Consider the following 16,878-nt stretch of genomic DNA (forward strand, 5'->3'; position numbering starts at 1 on the left):
CAAGAGCTGACTGTGCTGCTCTGCACAGCGCCTACCTGTACATCCTTAAAGCTTTCCTCTAAAGCTCTTGCCCCTGATCTGCTCACTGGGAGATGGTTTGGGGGACATTAGTTCACCACCTCCCCAGATTGCCAGCTTCCCAAGCAAAGCACCTTTCTTTTTCCACCAATCCTTGCTTGTTGAGCACTAAGTTTGGAGCAATGAGCAACCATACCTGAGCTGTTTTCCAGCCAGGTGGTAAAAAGTACAATGAGCTGAAAACAAGGTCACAGGAGATGCCTTGGTGGCCAAATGCCTCAGGCCTTGTCCACCCCCTGTATGGATGGATAGAACAAGCATTAATCAGGCCCCAGACTACAGCAAGGCACTCACCTCAGTGGCAAAATATAACTGGCATCAAAAAATCTCACTAATTAAGATAAACAATATTTAAGGTGTGCATGCTAAGTCGTTTCAGTCGTGTCCAACTCTTTGTGACCCTATATACTGTAGCCTGCCAGGTTCCTCTGTCCATGGGATTCTCCAGACAAGAATACTGGAGAGGGTTGCCATGACCTCCTTCAGGGGATCTTCCCCACCCAGGGATGGAAACTCTTTTACGTCCCTTGCATTGGCAGGAGGTTCTTTACCACTAGCATCATCTGGGAAGCCCACATTTAAAGCAGTGTTTTAAAAAAAATCAAACCAGCAAACTACCACGGTGGACCTGTGCCAGCTTTTGTAAATAAAGTTTAATCGTAAGCTCCGAGAAGCACTTGTCCACTCCAAAACCAAACCCTGGCATCAGCAATACCAAGTGGCCTTATGGGGTCCATCACTAGTAGCCACTCTCCTTCCCTGGCTCCAAAAACTAGCTTCCCAATATTTTATAATAAATTAAAACGGAGTAAGTTCTACAAAAATATCGAATCGTGTTGTACACTAGAAATTAATACAATATTTTAAGTCAACCACACCTCCTTTTTTTTTTTTTAATTAAAAACAAATTTAAAGACTTGCTCCAAATAAGCTGAGAAATTAGAAAGGAGGATCAGTTCGCAGCAGGCCGCTAGAATTTCCTGCTGGAGTCCAGAACGCAGATGCCAAAGGAACCTGCAGGAGTCCTGGCTACCCTCCTCGTCGGCCCCTCTCCCCCCAGCGCCAGTCCTCCCGGCTGAGCGGTCCTGCGACTTTCATCTCCAGGCTCGCGGGCCAAACTGCGGGCGGTTGCCCAGGGAAACGGACGCACAGAGGGCGGCGCGCCCCCCGGGCCTGGACCTGCCAGTGTCCTTTGTGCTAGCGGGGATCCTGCTTCCTGCCCGCCACGGCCAACATGCCCTCGAAGCGCAGCTTCGGAAAGCCCGAGAAAGAGCAAGGCCAGGAGGAGGAGGAAGAGGAGGAGGAGGAGCAGGAGGTGAACGTGGAGGAAGAGGAGGAGGAAGAAGAGGAGGTGGTGGAGGAGGAAGAGGAGGAGGAAGAGGAGCAGCAGGCGGCGGCGGACCTGGAGAAGGAGCTGGAGGCCTTTGGGAGGTTCAGCGAGGAGTACTTCAGGAAGTTTTGGGACTTCGGAGATGCCAATGAGGAAGGCTGGCCTCGCCCCCGCTTAGCCAGCGTCGTCAGCCCCAGCCTGAGCCCAACGCTGACGTTCAGTACGCCGAGCCTGTCGTGGTGGAGCCAGACGTCTGTGCCCAGCGAGAGCGCCCCCTCCAGGATCTCCTCCCAAAAAAGTACCGCTCCGCCACCTCGGCCCCCACGCCGAGCCCTTTCTTCTAAGGCTTCCCGATCCCTAGGGGAGAGCTGGTCCAACTACTCTAGAACCTTCGTCTACGGGGTGTCAGTTTCCAGATACACTCACCATTTCCCATACACCCCTATCTCAGTCCCTTCTATCGGAGACACTGAAATCTTCGCTGAGCGGCTGTGATGGTTCACAGTTTAGAATGAAGGGGAAGCATCCTCCTAAAACAGGAAACAGGCAGTAGTGCACCGAGTGCTCGCTTTATAACATGTACGAGTGCATTCAGTGATCGTGTCCTCTCTCTCATATTCATCATGTCCTCCTGCCTCTCTCTCTCTCTCATACCACGAGGAAGAGGAAGGAGTAGTCCTCTCTCTCTCTCTCATACCACGAGGAAGAGGAAGGAGTAGTGCTTTAAGGACGCGCTGCTATTGAAACAGCTCTGCCTCCCCTCCTCCCCGCCCCCCCCCTCCCCAAATAAACAGTTCTCATTTGTGCCTAACTTCCTGTACTGAAACCACTCCAGCCACTTGGAGGCAGAGCAGTTACTTAGAGTAGATTTCGCCCATCCCCCAGTATTGACATTTTGGTCTGGATCACTCTTTCCTGGGGCTGAGTGTGTTGAGGGCAGGAGGAGGGACTGTACTTGGCATTATGGTATGTTTAACAGCATCCCTGTCTACATCTGACTCTGCCAGTTAGCCCCTACCAGGCTTTGTGACAATCAAAAATTGTCAAAATGTCTTTAGATATTGCTAAATGTCTCCTAGGGGGCAAAATTGACCTTTCGAGAACCATCGATTCAAATAGAATGGCTAAATTGTTTCGTGTTTTATTCAACAGGTTTTCCTAAAATATTTCAGACATTTAGGAAAGACATGTCTGAAATGAATTTTGATAGGTAAGAAACTGTTTTCAGTTTTCATCTTATTATTTCTTGAAAATGATGTTTACTTTGGGGACGAACATGTCAGGAAGGTAGAGTAAGATCATCCAGGGCATTTGCAACTAATATATATATATTTGAATTTTTAATCTACACTGTTAGACACTTTGGAGCAGATAGAGACAGGGTCCTTGCCCATCTCTGGCCTATTATCTACCTGTAGATTTCTGTACCCCTCTCTGTTCCCTCTTCCACTCACCAGAGTTAACATACTATTAACAGTTTGTTTTGTTTCCAGTAAAATTTAAATAGCAGATTTTCATCACTTGATTTATTAATTTTTAACATAGCCACTGACCTCCCATCATGAAAGCTGAGGAATGTAACTCACACCACTTCCCTCCTCTCCATTTTCATTAGTTATATTATTTTTAATTTTTCTAACCTTTAGGACTTTAAAGTATTTAAATCTCTACTTCTTGATTTATCAATTTTAGTGACTATTAACTCTTAAAAAATTAACACCTTAATGAACTGCTACTTCCTTCTCTCTTCTTACCCTTTCCTTTCCCAATAAACAATAAATTATTTAACAGATTTAATTAAAATATATAATATAGTCATATAGAGTCATATTACGTTACTAAGTTTTATTGTGATTGTGTGTTTTGTAATTATTATTAGTTCTTAGTGCTTTGGGTGCAAGTTGATTCTAAAAGTTGAAAACCAATAACCAATACTCATAATTTCTTGCTAAGAAACCAATACTGTGACTGTATGCATGTACAAGAAAGTGAAATCCTATGTCCATAAAACCTGGCTCCTTAAAGGAGAACTTCTGAACCCTTGGTTGTTTATAGTTGTCTTCAATTTTTCTGAATTGGGCTAATGGCCATACTTTCTTGATTTCCATTTTGCTTTTTTTCTTTTTATTCCTCTTCTTTTTGCTGGAGAAAATTCCTCAGGTAATTATTTTGTATTGATCTCATGGATAGTCAAATTTCTGAGTTCTTGCCTGTCTTAAAATTTTTTCAGTGTTGCTTTACTCTTGGTCTCATAACTTGTTTCCCTGGGAAGTTAGACAAACAGGACTCCCCCAGATGGAGTGGCTTCAACAGAGCAGTTCTCCAGACAGTACAGTCATTTCAGAATTAAAACACACAATGTACCAGAAACAAAGCTTCAAAAAAGGAAGGTGGAGACATAATAGAACTGAGAAAGGTGAAAAAGTAACAGTCCTAAAGTTGACTAAACTCTTTGGGAAAATTTTGTCTGATATTTTTAGAAGAGCCAGCAAATTACAGCAAAACAAACAGACAAACAAACAAAAAAAAAAACTCTGAAACTCAAAGAGGCAAAGGAACTTGCAAAGCAATATTTACTATTTACTTGTTACCCGTAACAGTCATTTTAGCTAGTCAGTAAATTCCTGCTTCCGGTTATGTCAGTGTTAACTGACTGATTAAGCTCCACAATACTTGTGGGATGAATACAGAATGCTTAATTACAATGCATTTAACTTCAGCCCTTTAAAAAGACTGGATTATTTTACAGCTACTTTAAAACAAACAGTATGTTCTAATTTAAATTCAAATAAATGTTTAAACACACATAACATCATTGCCAGCGCCAACAACAATGACACACATGCACAGAGAGAGGGGTAGTAATTTACTCTCTGAGAGAAATAATATGGTATTGGGAGCCACTAAGATTTAGAAAGGAGTACTTTGCAAAGAATAGATACGGCACTAACACAGACTTTACTGAAGACATAAGAATGGAAGAAAGTATGTCCAAGAAAAAAGAAATCAGGGTCTTCTAGGGACATTTGTTATTTGATTGTTAAATGTACCAGATCTAAAAGGACTGCTAACAACTCTCTAGGTATACTGAAAGCAAGCATTTTGTCTAAATTTCAGGGCTATCTATCACAGTCTGCATCCAAAAGTTCCAGTATCAATACAAACAGAAGAAAGTTGGCTTCAAGAATTGGCTGGCATGGAGAAGCCCAGTGAGTGGTTTGGTTCTGAAGCTTTTGCTGGGAGGTGGGACTGCATGCTGGAAAGAGCCTGGGGGTAGGCGACCAGGAGAGGTAGAATTAAACCCCAGCACCAACACAAACCAACACTGTGACAACGAGGCAAGTCAGTTAACCTCATTGACTCTCCTTCTTCCTCTACTGGCCATAATAATCCTTGTCTCATAGGACCATTATGAAGATCAAAATGAGATTCAGCATTGAAAATCCTTGGCACTGAGTCTTCAGTAAATGGTAGCATCTGTGTTCACATTAAGAGATAGTCTGCCATCATATTTTGATACATATCTCTATTTTTTTATTATAGAAGTAACATATGCATGCTGTTTTTTAAACATCAAACCATTAAGAAAAATATATTGGGAACGTTAAGTTTTTAACTTACCCAGTATATTCCTCAGAAGTCATCATTATGAATAGCCTTTCCTTTAAATGTTATTATTTGTTGTATGTTGGATCATATGTTCATCAGATGTTTACAGAGCACATACCTGTAATAGGTCAAGTACCTGTCACAGGTCAGTTTCCTATTCTAGCGTCACAGCAATGAATAAAGCAGACAAACCCCTGTCTCAGTCAGTGGTCTTCTATTAAAGTGTGGGAGATGGAGGTGACAGTGATAGTGACATAAATAATACACAAAGCAAGTAAATGCACAATGGCTTAGATGATGTAAGTGCTAAGGAGAAAAATAGAGCAGGCAAAGGGGTGGGAAATGCTGGACAGATGGGTGAAAGTTTACACAGGATGCTCAGGGAAATCTTCACTGAGAAACTGAAGTATTTGAGTACAGACCTCGAAGTGTGAGAGTGATGATGGTCTCTGGGTAGAGTGTTCCAGGCATAGGGAAGAGCAAGCACTTCCCTCTAAAACAATGGAGGCAGCCAGAGTGGCTGCAGTGGAGTGAGGAAGGAAGTGAATTCTAGGTAATAAAGGTCAGAGAGATGGTGAGGACCAGATCTTATTCAATGAGAATGAAGTCCGAAGTCACTGGAGGGCCTGCCCAGAGGAGTGACACAATCTAACATAAAAATCAGATGTAGAATTAATATCATATGTTAATATAATATTAAACCTACCATTAGAAAACTTGTTGGAGAAGGCAATGGCAACCCACTCCAGTACTCTTGCCTGGAAAATTGCATGGACAGAGGAGCCTGGTAGGCTGCAGTCCATGGGGTCGCTAAGAGTGGGAAACTACTGAGTGACTTCACTGTCACTTTTCACTTTCATGCATCAGAGGAGGAAATGGCAACCCACTCCAGGGTTCTTGCCTGGAGAATCCCAGGGACGGGGGAGCTTGGTGGGCTGCCGTTATGGGGTTGCACAGAGTCGGACACAACTGAAGTAACTTAGCAGCAGCAGCAGCAGCAGCAGAAAACTTGTTAATTATTCCCAAATTAATCTATATAGTCCAAGTAATTGCAATGAGGTTTTTCAGAGGAATTTGACAAGTTGACTCTTTGATCTTGCTTTGCAGCATTGAAATATAAACAGACATTTTCCATTTTTTTAGAGTTTATTTAAGAGTTTATTTGAGCAGATATGGATTGGAATTGGCCAGCGCCAAACCAGATATGGTTAGGAGCACTTCACAGAGGAGAGCTCTGGAGAGGTTTTTATAGAGAAGTCGAAAGAGCAAACCAAGGAAGTTATTTGATTGGCTATTGCTTAAGGTTGCATTATTTGGGAAAGCCCAGTTGGCTATTTGCAGTTAGCTGTTCTTAACCTTGAGGCATTAACCTTGGCTCTGGCTTAGGTTTCCCTTTTGCTAACAGTTGGCTACCAAGGCATTATTAGAGCCACCTCATTGAATAATTTCCTTGTTTGATTACTTTAACAACAGGAGCCTGATGTACATTTTCAACTTTTTTCATATCTTCTTTTATAGTTCCTTTTAAGAGAGAACTTATTTGCAGCTCTAATTAATTTATTCTGAGGTGTTTTGCAGTTGTCTTTTATTGATATAACAATTGGAATTTTTTTCTATTATATTTTCTAATTGGTTATTGTCCATGTATAGACTCGTTTGAAAAGACCCTGATGCTGGGAAAGATTGAAAGCGGGAAGAGAAGGGGACGACAGAGGATGAGATAGTTGGATGGTATCACTGACTCAGTGCACATGAGTTTGAGTGAACTCCGGGAGTTGGTGATGGACAGGGAGGCCTGGTATGCTGCAGTCCGTGGGGTCACAAAGAGTTGGACGCGACTGAACTGAACTGAGGAAAATTATTGATTGCATTAGTCTTGTATCTGATTCTCTTGCTGAACTTTCTAATTCTAATAGTTTATCAGTTAAAAGTCTACCAGACAATTATATTTCCTGTGATTAGCAGCAGTTTTATCTTTTTTTTAATTAAAAAAATTTTTTTACCTTCCTATGTCAGGAACAACTGATCTACTTTCTTGAAATGACTGCATAGCATTCCCTTATATACCTACAGTTACTGTAACTTATGTAATACATCTGATTGTTAGATGTTTCAAGGTCATTTGATTTGGTTTGGTTTGGTGTTTTGACCTCTTCGCTATAACAAAATATACCTTAATGAAAACCTTTGCTCACTCTTTTTTTGAAAAAATATCTGTGCTGGTGTTTCTGTTGGGCAAAATGCCTAAAACTTATTTTTAAGTTGTTCAAGGGCTTCCCTGGAAGTCCAGGGGCTAAAACTTCACCTTCCCATGCAGGGAATATAGGTTTGATCCCTAGTCAGGGAGTTAAGATCCCACATGTCTCACTACCAAAAAACCAGAACATAAACAACAGAAGTAATACTGTGACAAATTCAATGAAGACTTTAAAAAATGGTCCACTTGAAAAAATATAAGTATTCAGATCCTCCACATAGGAAGTTGGAGAAGGAAATGGCAACCCACTCCAGTATTCTTGCTTGGAGAATTCCATGGACAGAGGAGCCTGGCAGGCTACAGTCCATGTGGTTGCAAGAGTCGGACACGACTTAGCAACTAAACCATCATCTCCACAGAGGAAGGGTCTCATCCTCTGACATCCATCTCTTTCTCCAGCACCAGCTCTGGCTGTACTGGGAAAATGGGCCCACCCTCCCCCTTTACCTCTGTCCCATTGTGGATTGTTCGGATTGGTTTTTCATCACGCCAATCTCATTTGCTTAACCTTCTAGACATTTACTCCAAGTGGCTTGTGTGTTGATGGCAGTTTTTCCTATTCCCAGTATTGCCCTGGAATCTGCAGAGGGAATTATCATGGTGGTTTAATTCACTGTTTTGAATGGGGTACTCCTCCTCGACCCCAGCCCAGTACTCCTCTCGCTGAAGACTTTTGCAGAATAATGGTCATAAATTAGACAGAATGGTATGCTTAAAAGGCAGAACACAAAAGGGTCTGCGAACCATGATTATAATCAAGTAAAATATGCATTCATGTAGTATTCTGAGACTCAAAAGCAGCAAGGAAACATCTTTTATGTCTCCTGCATTGGCAGGTGGGTTCTTTACCACTAGTGCCACCTGGGAAGCTCCAGGAAACATTTTTAATGTGTTTCATTAGTGGTGCACCTCCTCTGTTTGTTACTTACTGTTGATAAAATATTATTTGGGAAAAGGAAAAACATTAAAAGATAAACAAACACAATAAAGGAACTTATTTTCCTAAGAGGCATATTTTCTTTTCTATGAGATTTCTTTCCTCCTTTGTCAGGACTGATTGACGAATGTACACTCTTTTTTTCAGGGAAGGAAGTGCCCTCTGTAAAGAAGGAGGATGAACCTGAAAATCTAGCATCTAAGTTAAGAGGTAACTGGATGTTTGGCATCAACCCCTCCTTCCGACAAAGACAAACTGCCCTTAGGGAGCCTGCCTTAACTTGGATGGCATCCAACCCCTTTAGAAAAGACCTCCCCTAAGAATACAGCAGAAACTAACACAACATTGTAAAGCAATTATATTCCAGTAAAAAAAGAATATATGCAAGAAGATGGTGAAGATAGGGTTTCAGGGCATTTAGACTCTGTGTGTGTGTGTGTGTGTGTGTGTGTGTGTGTGTGTGTGTGTGTGTGATGGGCTAGGACTTTACAGAAAATGGTTTTCAAACTACACTGCATAAAAGTTTTAAACTTTCCTCCTAAATCTGTCCCTTTTTTTCTTCAGCAAAATGGATAATTAACCCAGAAGAACCAAAACTAAGTATTTTATGTGAACTGGAGGTAAGAGATGTTTATCAACCCAACTAGTACACCATACTTATGGTAAAAATCACTTATTCAATCTTCCATTTTTTTCTTTCTCTCTTTTTAAAATTTAGTTTAAGGAAGACTTCATAACACTCTTTGAGCCCTCTCTGAGAACATTACCCAGCATCGGGCCACCACCTATTCTGACATTCAAACAAGAGAGTTCCAATTTAGGCATTAAGTTCAAGGTAATTTTCATTTACATTTTTAAAAATTTCTGTCATAAATGACATAAAAAGGCACATGATGATTTACACAAAAGATATTGAGCATACTTTTTTTTTAAGATTTTTTTTTTATGTGGACCATTTTTAAAGTTGTTATTGAATTTGTTACAGAATTGTTTCTGTTTTATATTTTCGTTTTTTGGCCGAGAGTCATGTGGGATCTTCGTTCCCCAACCAGGGCTGAAATCCACACTCCCTGTGTTAGAAGGCTAAGTCTTAACAACTGGACCGCCAGGGAAGTCCAAACAGTGAACTTACTTGAAAAAAAAAGAAAAGCAGACTAAGAGCTCACTCACTTGGAATAGCACTTAGGGTGACTATGTTAATTTCCTAGGGCTTCTGTAACAAAGTGCCAGAAACTAGGTGGCTTATGGCAACAGAAAAGTATTGTCTCACAGTTCTGAAGGCTAAAAGTCCAAAATCAAGGTGTCAACAAGTCCAGCCTGGGAGAATCCCTTCTTGCCTCTTCCGAGCTTCTGGTGATGGCGTCAGTCATCGGCATTCCTTGGCTTGTGGCTACATCCACAGCGTGTGTCTGTGTCCAAATGTCCCACTTCTCCAAGGATACCATATTGCTTTATTGCCCACCCTGATGACTTCATTACATCTTCAGAGACCCCATTCTAAGTCAGGCCGCATTCACAGATACCAGGGGTTAGGATTAACATAGCCTTTGAGGGAACACAGTTCAATCTATAACAATGGCCATGAGCCTGGAAGCACAGTGAGCGTTACCTGTATTTAATAGTGTTAAGTGACCAATTAATGTCTGCTTTCAATGGGTGAGGGAGAGGTCACTTTAGTTATTCTGACAGGATGCACACCACCTTGCTTGGCCAAAGAGGTATGGGACTGACTGGCAGTATGATTATTTCCAGACTTGGACTTGTGCTGAGAGCTGCACACTCCCCAGACTGGAACCTCCTTGATTACTTCTTCTGGGGCACACTAAAGGTACAGCCTTGTTTGCTGAAAATAAGATTCACCAAGTGAGGCAGGGCAGCACAGGTATGTGTGCAGGAGTTGACAGGAATGCCCTGTGGATGCAACAACGTGGTTGGTGTTCACTGTTATTTTGTGCAGCACATTGAACTAAGCAATTCTAATGCATCGTGACACATTAAATACATCATGTAATGTAAATTCTTTCTTGAAGAAATTCTTTCTTCAAACATAAGTGTTAATCGCACAGTCATGTCCACCTCTTTGCGACCCCATGGACTATAGCCCACCAGGTTCCTTTGTCCATGGAATTCTCCAGGCAAGAATACTGGAGCGGGTGGCCATTCCTTTCTACAGGGGATATTGCTGACCCAGGGATCGAACCAGGTCTCTTACATTGCAAACACAGCACCTTCCTTTTTCTGAAGCACAAGAGCTTGTATTGAGCTTTCTTCCCCTGACACCCAAAAATGGGCCTGAGCTTGAGGAAGGCCTTGGGGGCTGCCTTCCACAGAGCTGTCCCTGTACTGGTCTCTGGGCAGGGCTGGTTCCACCTGAATCCCAGGCAGACCTTTCAGGTCTTCTGAGACAGGCCTTGACACTAGTTAGGTTCGGGGTGGCAGCAGCTGATTGGCCAGATCTCTTTTCCAGCCACACTCTTTAAAGTGTAGATTCGCTGGCCCTGCCCAGGGCTCTGGCTTCTCCTGCTCTGAGAGGCTCTGGGCCTCCATATGGGCATATCTTCATTTTTTCTCTCCTCTCTGAAGGAAGAAGAGGAGGAGGAATCACCCAAGTGTGAATTCTGTGGGAGCGACCTAAGAACATTTCTCTCCAATGTGGATGTTTCCTCTGATTACAGCACCTCTGAACTGCCAGAGCATGTAAGTTCTAGAGCAGGTTTACCAAGGAAATAGTGTTATTTTTAGACATTATTTTAAACATAAGCAGCATGTTCTTCTGCATCTTCCCACTACATCGCCCCCCACCTTTTTTTTTTTTTTTTTTGCCACACTGCATGGCTTGAAGGACCCTAGTTCCCTGAATAGGGATTGAACCTAGGCCCCCAGCAGTGAAAACACTGGAATTCTAACCACTAGATTGCCAGGGAATTCCATGAATTGCCATTCTTAAAAGGGTTCTGTGTTAGCTCTTGGGGCAATGCAAATCATAACCACAGTGGGATACCATTTCACCCCCCTTGAATGGCTATAACCCAAAAGACAGATAATAACAACTGTTGGCAAGGGTGTAGGGAAACTGGAATTCTCAAACATTGCTGGAGGGAAATATAAAATGATGCCACCACGTTGGACAAGTCTAAACAGTAGTTCCTCAAAAAGTTAAACATACAGATACCATATAACCCAACAAATAATTCCATTCCTAGGTATATACCCATTAAAACTAACAACATATGTCTACCCAGAAACACATATAAATGTTCACAGCAGCATAATTTATAACAGCTAGAAAGTGAAAACAACCCAGATGTTCATCAAGATAGTGTAAAGAAACGTGGAGCATCCAGACTATGGAATCTTTTTTTTCCCTGATCATTAATGTTATTTTATTTTTAAAATTTGTTTATTTTTTAATTGAAGGATCTTTGCTTTACAGAATTTTGTTGTTTTCTGTCAAACCTCAACATGAATAAGCCACAGGTGTACATATATCCCCTCCCTTTTGAACCTCCCTCCCATCTCCCTCCCCATCCCATCCCTCTAGATTGATATAGAGCCCCTGTTTGAGTGTCCTGAGCCATACAGCAAATTCCCATTGGCTATCTATTTTACATATAGTAATATAAGTTTCCATGTTACTCTTTCCATACATCTCACCCTCTAGTCTCCTCTCCTCTCCCCATGTCCTTAAGTCTGTTCTCTATGTCTGTTTCTCCACTGCTGCCTTGTAAATAAATTCTTCAGTACCATTTTTCTAGATCTAAATTGCATATGTATATGTTAGAATACAATATTTGTCTTTCTCTTTTTGACTTATCTCTGTATAATAGGCTCTAGGTTCATCCACCTCATTAGAACTGACTCAAAGTTGTTCCTTCTTATGGCTGAATAATATTCTATTGTGTATATGTACCAAAACTTCTTTATCCATTCTCTGTCGATGGACATCTAGGTTGCTTCCATGTTCTAGCTATTGTAAATAGTGCTGTAATGAACAATGGGATACATGTGTCTCTTTCAATTTTGTTTTCCTCAGGGTATATGCCTAGGAGTGGATTTGCTGGGTCATATGGTGGTTTCATTCCTAGTTTTTAAGGAATCTCCATACCGCCTTCCATAGTGGCTGTATCAGTTTACATTCCCACCAACAGTGCAAGAGCGTTTGCTTTTCTCCACACCCTCTCCAGCATTTATTGTTTGCAGACTTTTTGATGAGGGTCATTCTGACCAGTGTGAGTTGCTATCTCATTGTAGTTTTGATTTGCATTTCTTTAATAATGAGCGATGTTGAGCATCTTTTCATGTGTTTGTTAGCCATCTGTGTGTCTTCTTTGGAGAAATGTCTGTTTAGGTTTTTTCCCCAGTTTTTGATTGAGTTGTTTGTTTTTCTGTTATTGAGTTGTATGAGCTGCTTGTATATTTTGGAAATTAATCCTTTGTCAGTTATATCATTTGCTATCATTTTCTCCCATTCTGAGGGTTGTCTTTTCACCTTGCTCATAGTTTCCTTTGCTGTGCAAAAACTTTTAAGTTTAATCAGGTTCCACTTGTTTGTTTTTGTTTTCATTTCCATTACTCTAGGAGGTGGGTCATAGAGGATCTTGCTTTGATATATGTCACTGAGTGTTCTGCCTGTTTTCCTCTAAGGGTTCTATAGTTTCTGGTCTTATGTTTAGGTCTTTAATCCATTTTGAGTTTATCTTCGCATATGGTGTTAGGAAGTGTTCTAATTTCATTCTTTTACATGCGGCTGTCCAGTTTTCCCAGCACCATTTATTGGAGAGGCTGTCTTTGCCCCATTGTATATTCTTGACTCCTTTGTTAAAAATAAAGTACCCATAGGTGCATGGTTTTTTTCTGGGCTTTCTATCTTGTTCCATTGGTCTATATTTCTGTTTTTGTGCTAGTATCATACTGTATTGATGACTGTAGCTTTGTAGTATAATCTGAAGTCAGGAAGGTTGATTCCTCTAGCTCCACACTTCTTTCTCAAGACTGCTTTGGCTATTCGGGGTCTTTTGTGTTTCCATATGAATTGTGAACATTTTTGCTCTAGTTCTGTGAAAAATGCCATTGGTAATTTGATAAGCATGGCATTGAATCTGTAGATTGTGTTTGGTAGTATAGTTATTTTCACAATATTGATTCTTCCTACCCAGGAATATGGAATATCTCTCCATCTGTTTTTGTCATCTTTGATTTCTTTCATCAGTATCTTATAATTTTCTCTGTATAGTTCTTTTGTCTCCTTAGATAAGTTTATTCCTAGATATTTAATTCTTTTTGTTGCAATGGTGAATGGGATTGATTCCTTAAATTCTCTCTGATTTTTCATTGTTAGTATATAGAAATGCAAGTGACTTCTGTGTATTGATTTTGTATCCTGAAACTTTGCTAAATTCACTGATTAGCTGTAGTAATTTCCTGATACTATCTTTAGGGTTTTCTATGTACAGCATCATGTCATCTGCACAGACTTCTTCTTTTCCAGTCTGGATTCCTTTTATTTCTTTTTCTTTTCTGATTGCTGTAGCTAGGACTTCTAGAACTATGTTAAATAATAATGGTGAAAATGGATACCCTTGTCTTATTCCTGATCTGAGGGGGAATGGTTTCTGTTTTTCACCATTGAAAATAATGTTTGCTGTAGGCTTATCATATATGGCCTTTACTATGTTGAAATAGGTTGCTTCGATGCCCATTTTTTGAAGAGTTTTCATTATAAATGGGTGCTGAATTTTGTCAAAGGCTTTTTCTGCATCTACTGAGATTATCATATGGTTTTTATCTTTTGATTTGTTAATATCATGTATCACATTGATTGACTTGCTTGTATTGAAGAATCCTTGCATCCATGGAAGAAACACAACTTGATCATCGTGTATGAGCTTTTTGATGTGTTGCTGAATTCTGTTTGCTAAAATTTTGTTGAGGATTTTTGCATCTATGTTCACCAGGGATATTGGCCTGTAGTTTTCTTTTTGTGTGTTGTCTTTGTCTGGTTTTGGTATCAGGGTGATGGTGGCCCCATAGAATGAGTTTGGAAGTGTTCCTTTCTCTGCAATTTTGAAAGAGTTTTAGAAGGATAGCACTAGCTCTTTAAATGTTTGATAGACTTTTCCTGTGAAGCCATCTGGTCCTGGGCTTTTGTTTTTTGAGAGATTTTTTTTAATCACAGCTTCAATTTCAGTGCTTGTGATTTGGTTTTTCATAATTTCTGTTTCTTCCTTGTTCAGTCTTGGAAGATTGAACTTTACTAGGCATCTGTCCATTTCTTCCAGGTTATCCATTTTATTGCCATATAGTTGTTCATAATAGTCTCTTATAACCCTTTGTATTTCTGCATTTGTATTTCTGTCTGTTGTAACCTCTCCTTTTTCATTTCTAATTTTGTTGATTTGATTCTTCTTTCTTTTTTTCTTTATGAGTTTGGCTAAAGGTTTGTCAATTTTGTTTATCTTCTCAAAGAACCACCTTTTAGTTTTATTAATCTTTACTATTGTTTCTTTCATTTCTTTTCCACTTATTTCTGCTCTGATATTTATGATTTCTTTCCTTCTACTAATTTTGGGATTTTTTGTTCTTCTTTTTCCAGTTGTTTTAGATGTAAAGTTAGGTTGTCTATTTGATATTTTTCTTGTTTCTTAAGGTAGGATTGTATTGCTATAAACTTCCCTCTTAGAACTGCTTTTGCTGCATCCCATAGGTTTTGAGTTGTTAAGTTTTCATTGTCATTTGTTTCTAGAAATTTTTTGATTTCCCTTTTGATTTCTTCAGTAACATGTTGGTTATTTAGAAATGTGTTGTTTAATCTCCATGTGTTTGTGTTTTTTTCAGTTCTTTTCTTGTAATTGATATCTGGTCTCATAGCACTGTGGTCAGAGAAGATGCATGATACAGTTTCAGTTTTCTTAAATTTAGTGAGGTTTGATTTGTAACCCAAGATGTTGTCTATCCTAGAGAATGTTCTATGTACACTTGTGAAGAAGGTGTATTCTTCTGCACTTGGATGGAATGTCCTGAAGATATCAATGAGATCCATTTCATCTAATGTATTATTTAAGATTTGTTTCCTTATTAATTTTCTGTGTTGATGATCTGTCCATTGGTGTGAGTGGGTTGTTAAAGTCTCCTACTATTACTGTGTTACTGTCAATTTCTCCTTTAATGTCTTTTAATGTTTGTCTTATGTATTGAGGTGCTCCTATGTTGGGTGCATAGATATTTACAATTGTTATGTCTTCCTCTTGGATTGATCCCTTGATCATTATGTAATGACCTTCCTTATCTCTTGTAATCTTCTTTATTTTAACATCTATTTTGTCTGATATGAGGATTGCTGCTCCAGCTTTCTTTTGCTTCCCATTTGCATGGAATATATTTTTCCATCCTCTCACTTTCAGTCTATATGAGTCTTGAGGTCTGAAGTGGGTTTCTTGTAGACAGCATAAATATGGGTCTTGTTTTATTATCCATTCAACCACTCTTTGTCCATTTACATTTAAAGTAATTGTTGATGTGTATGTTCCTATTGCCATTTTCTTAATTGTTTGGTGTTGATTTTGCAGATATTTTTTCTTCTCTTATATTTCTTGACTATATAAGTCCCTTTAACACTTCTTGTAAAGCTGGTTTGGTGGTACTGAATTCTCTTAACTTTTGCTTGTCTGAAAAGCTTTTGTTTTCTCCATCATTTAAATGAGATCCTTGACAGGTAAAGTAATCTTGGTTGTAGATTTTTCCCTTTCAGTACTTTAAATATATCCTGCCATTCCCTTCTGGCCTGCAGAGTTTCTGCTGAAAGATCAGCTGTTAAGCATATGGGGTTTCCCTTGTATGTCACTTGTTGCTTTTCCCTTGATGCTTTTAATATTCTTTCTTTGTGTTTAGTCTTTGTTAGTTTGATTAGTATGTGTCTTGGCATGTTTCTCCTTGGATTTATCCTGTATGGGACTCTTTGTGCCTCTTGGATTGATTGACTATTTCCTTTTCCAGTTGGGGAAATTTTCAACTATAATCTCTTCAAGATTTTTCTTTTTCTCTTTCATTTTCTCTTATTCTTCTGGAACCCCTATAATTTGAATGTTGGGGCATTTGATATGGTCCCAGAGGTCTCTGAGACTGTCCTGAGCTATTTTCATTCTTTTTACTTTATTCGGCTCTTCAGAAGTTATTTTCACCATTTTATCTTCCAGTTCTCTGATTTGTTCTTCTGCTTCAGATATTCTCCTATTGATTCCTTCTAGAGTATTTTTAACTTCAGTAATTGTGTTGTCTCTGTATGTTTGTTCTTTCATTCCTCTAGATCATTGTTAATTGATTCTTACATTTTCTCCATTTTGTTTTCAAGGTTTTTGATCATCTTTACTACCATTATTCTGAATTCTTTTTCAGGTAGTTTTCCTATTTCTTCTTCATTTATTTGAACTTCTGTGTTTTCTGGTTTGTTCCTTCATCTGTGTAGTATTTCTCTGCCTTTTCATTATTTTTTTTAACTTATTGTGTTTGAGGTCTCCTTTTCCCAGACTTCAAGGCTGAATTCTTTCTTTCTTTTGGTTTCTTCCCTCCTAAGGTTGGTCCAGTGGCCTGTGTAAGCTTTGTATATGGTGAGATTTGTGCTGAGTTTTTTGTTTGCTTCTTTGTTTTTCCCTTTGCTGGGTAAGGCTGAGT

General features: G+C 39.7%; 1 protein-coding gene across 1 annotated transcript in view; it reads left to right on the forward strand.

Moving 5' to 3' along the window:
* Positions 1-1,312: 1,312 nt before the first annotated feature.
* Positions 1,313-16,878, forward strand: part of ERICH6 (glutamate rich 6) — a 41,949-nt gene continuing 26,383 nt past the window's right edge. Inside the window, exons 1-7 of the mRNA XM_052648775.1 lie at positions 1,313-1,706; positions 2,561-2,618; positions 4,526-4,617; positions 8,359-8,421; positions 8,776-8,831; positions 8,930-9,046; positions 10,795-10,908. Coding sequence (XP_052504735.1) covers positions 1,313-1,706; positions 2,561-2,618; positions 4,526-4,617; positions 8,359-8,421; positions 8,776-8,831; positions 8,930-9,046; positions 10,795-10,908 — 894 coding nt within the window. The remainder of the gene's footprint in view (positions 1,707-2,560; positions 2,619-4,525; positions 4,618-8,358; positions 8,422-8,775; positions 8,832-8,929; positions 9,047-10,794; positions 10,909-16,878) is intronic.

Source organism: Budorcas taxicolor, chromosome 1 (genome assembly GCF_023091745.1).
Source record: "Budorcas taxicolor isolate Tak-1 chromosome 1, Takin1.1, whole genome shotgun sequence".
Lineage (NCBI taxonomy): Eukaryota > Metazoa > Chordata > Mammalia > Artiodactyla > Bovidae > Budorcas > Budorcas taxicolor.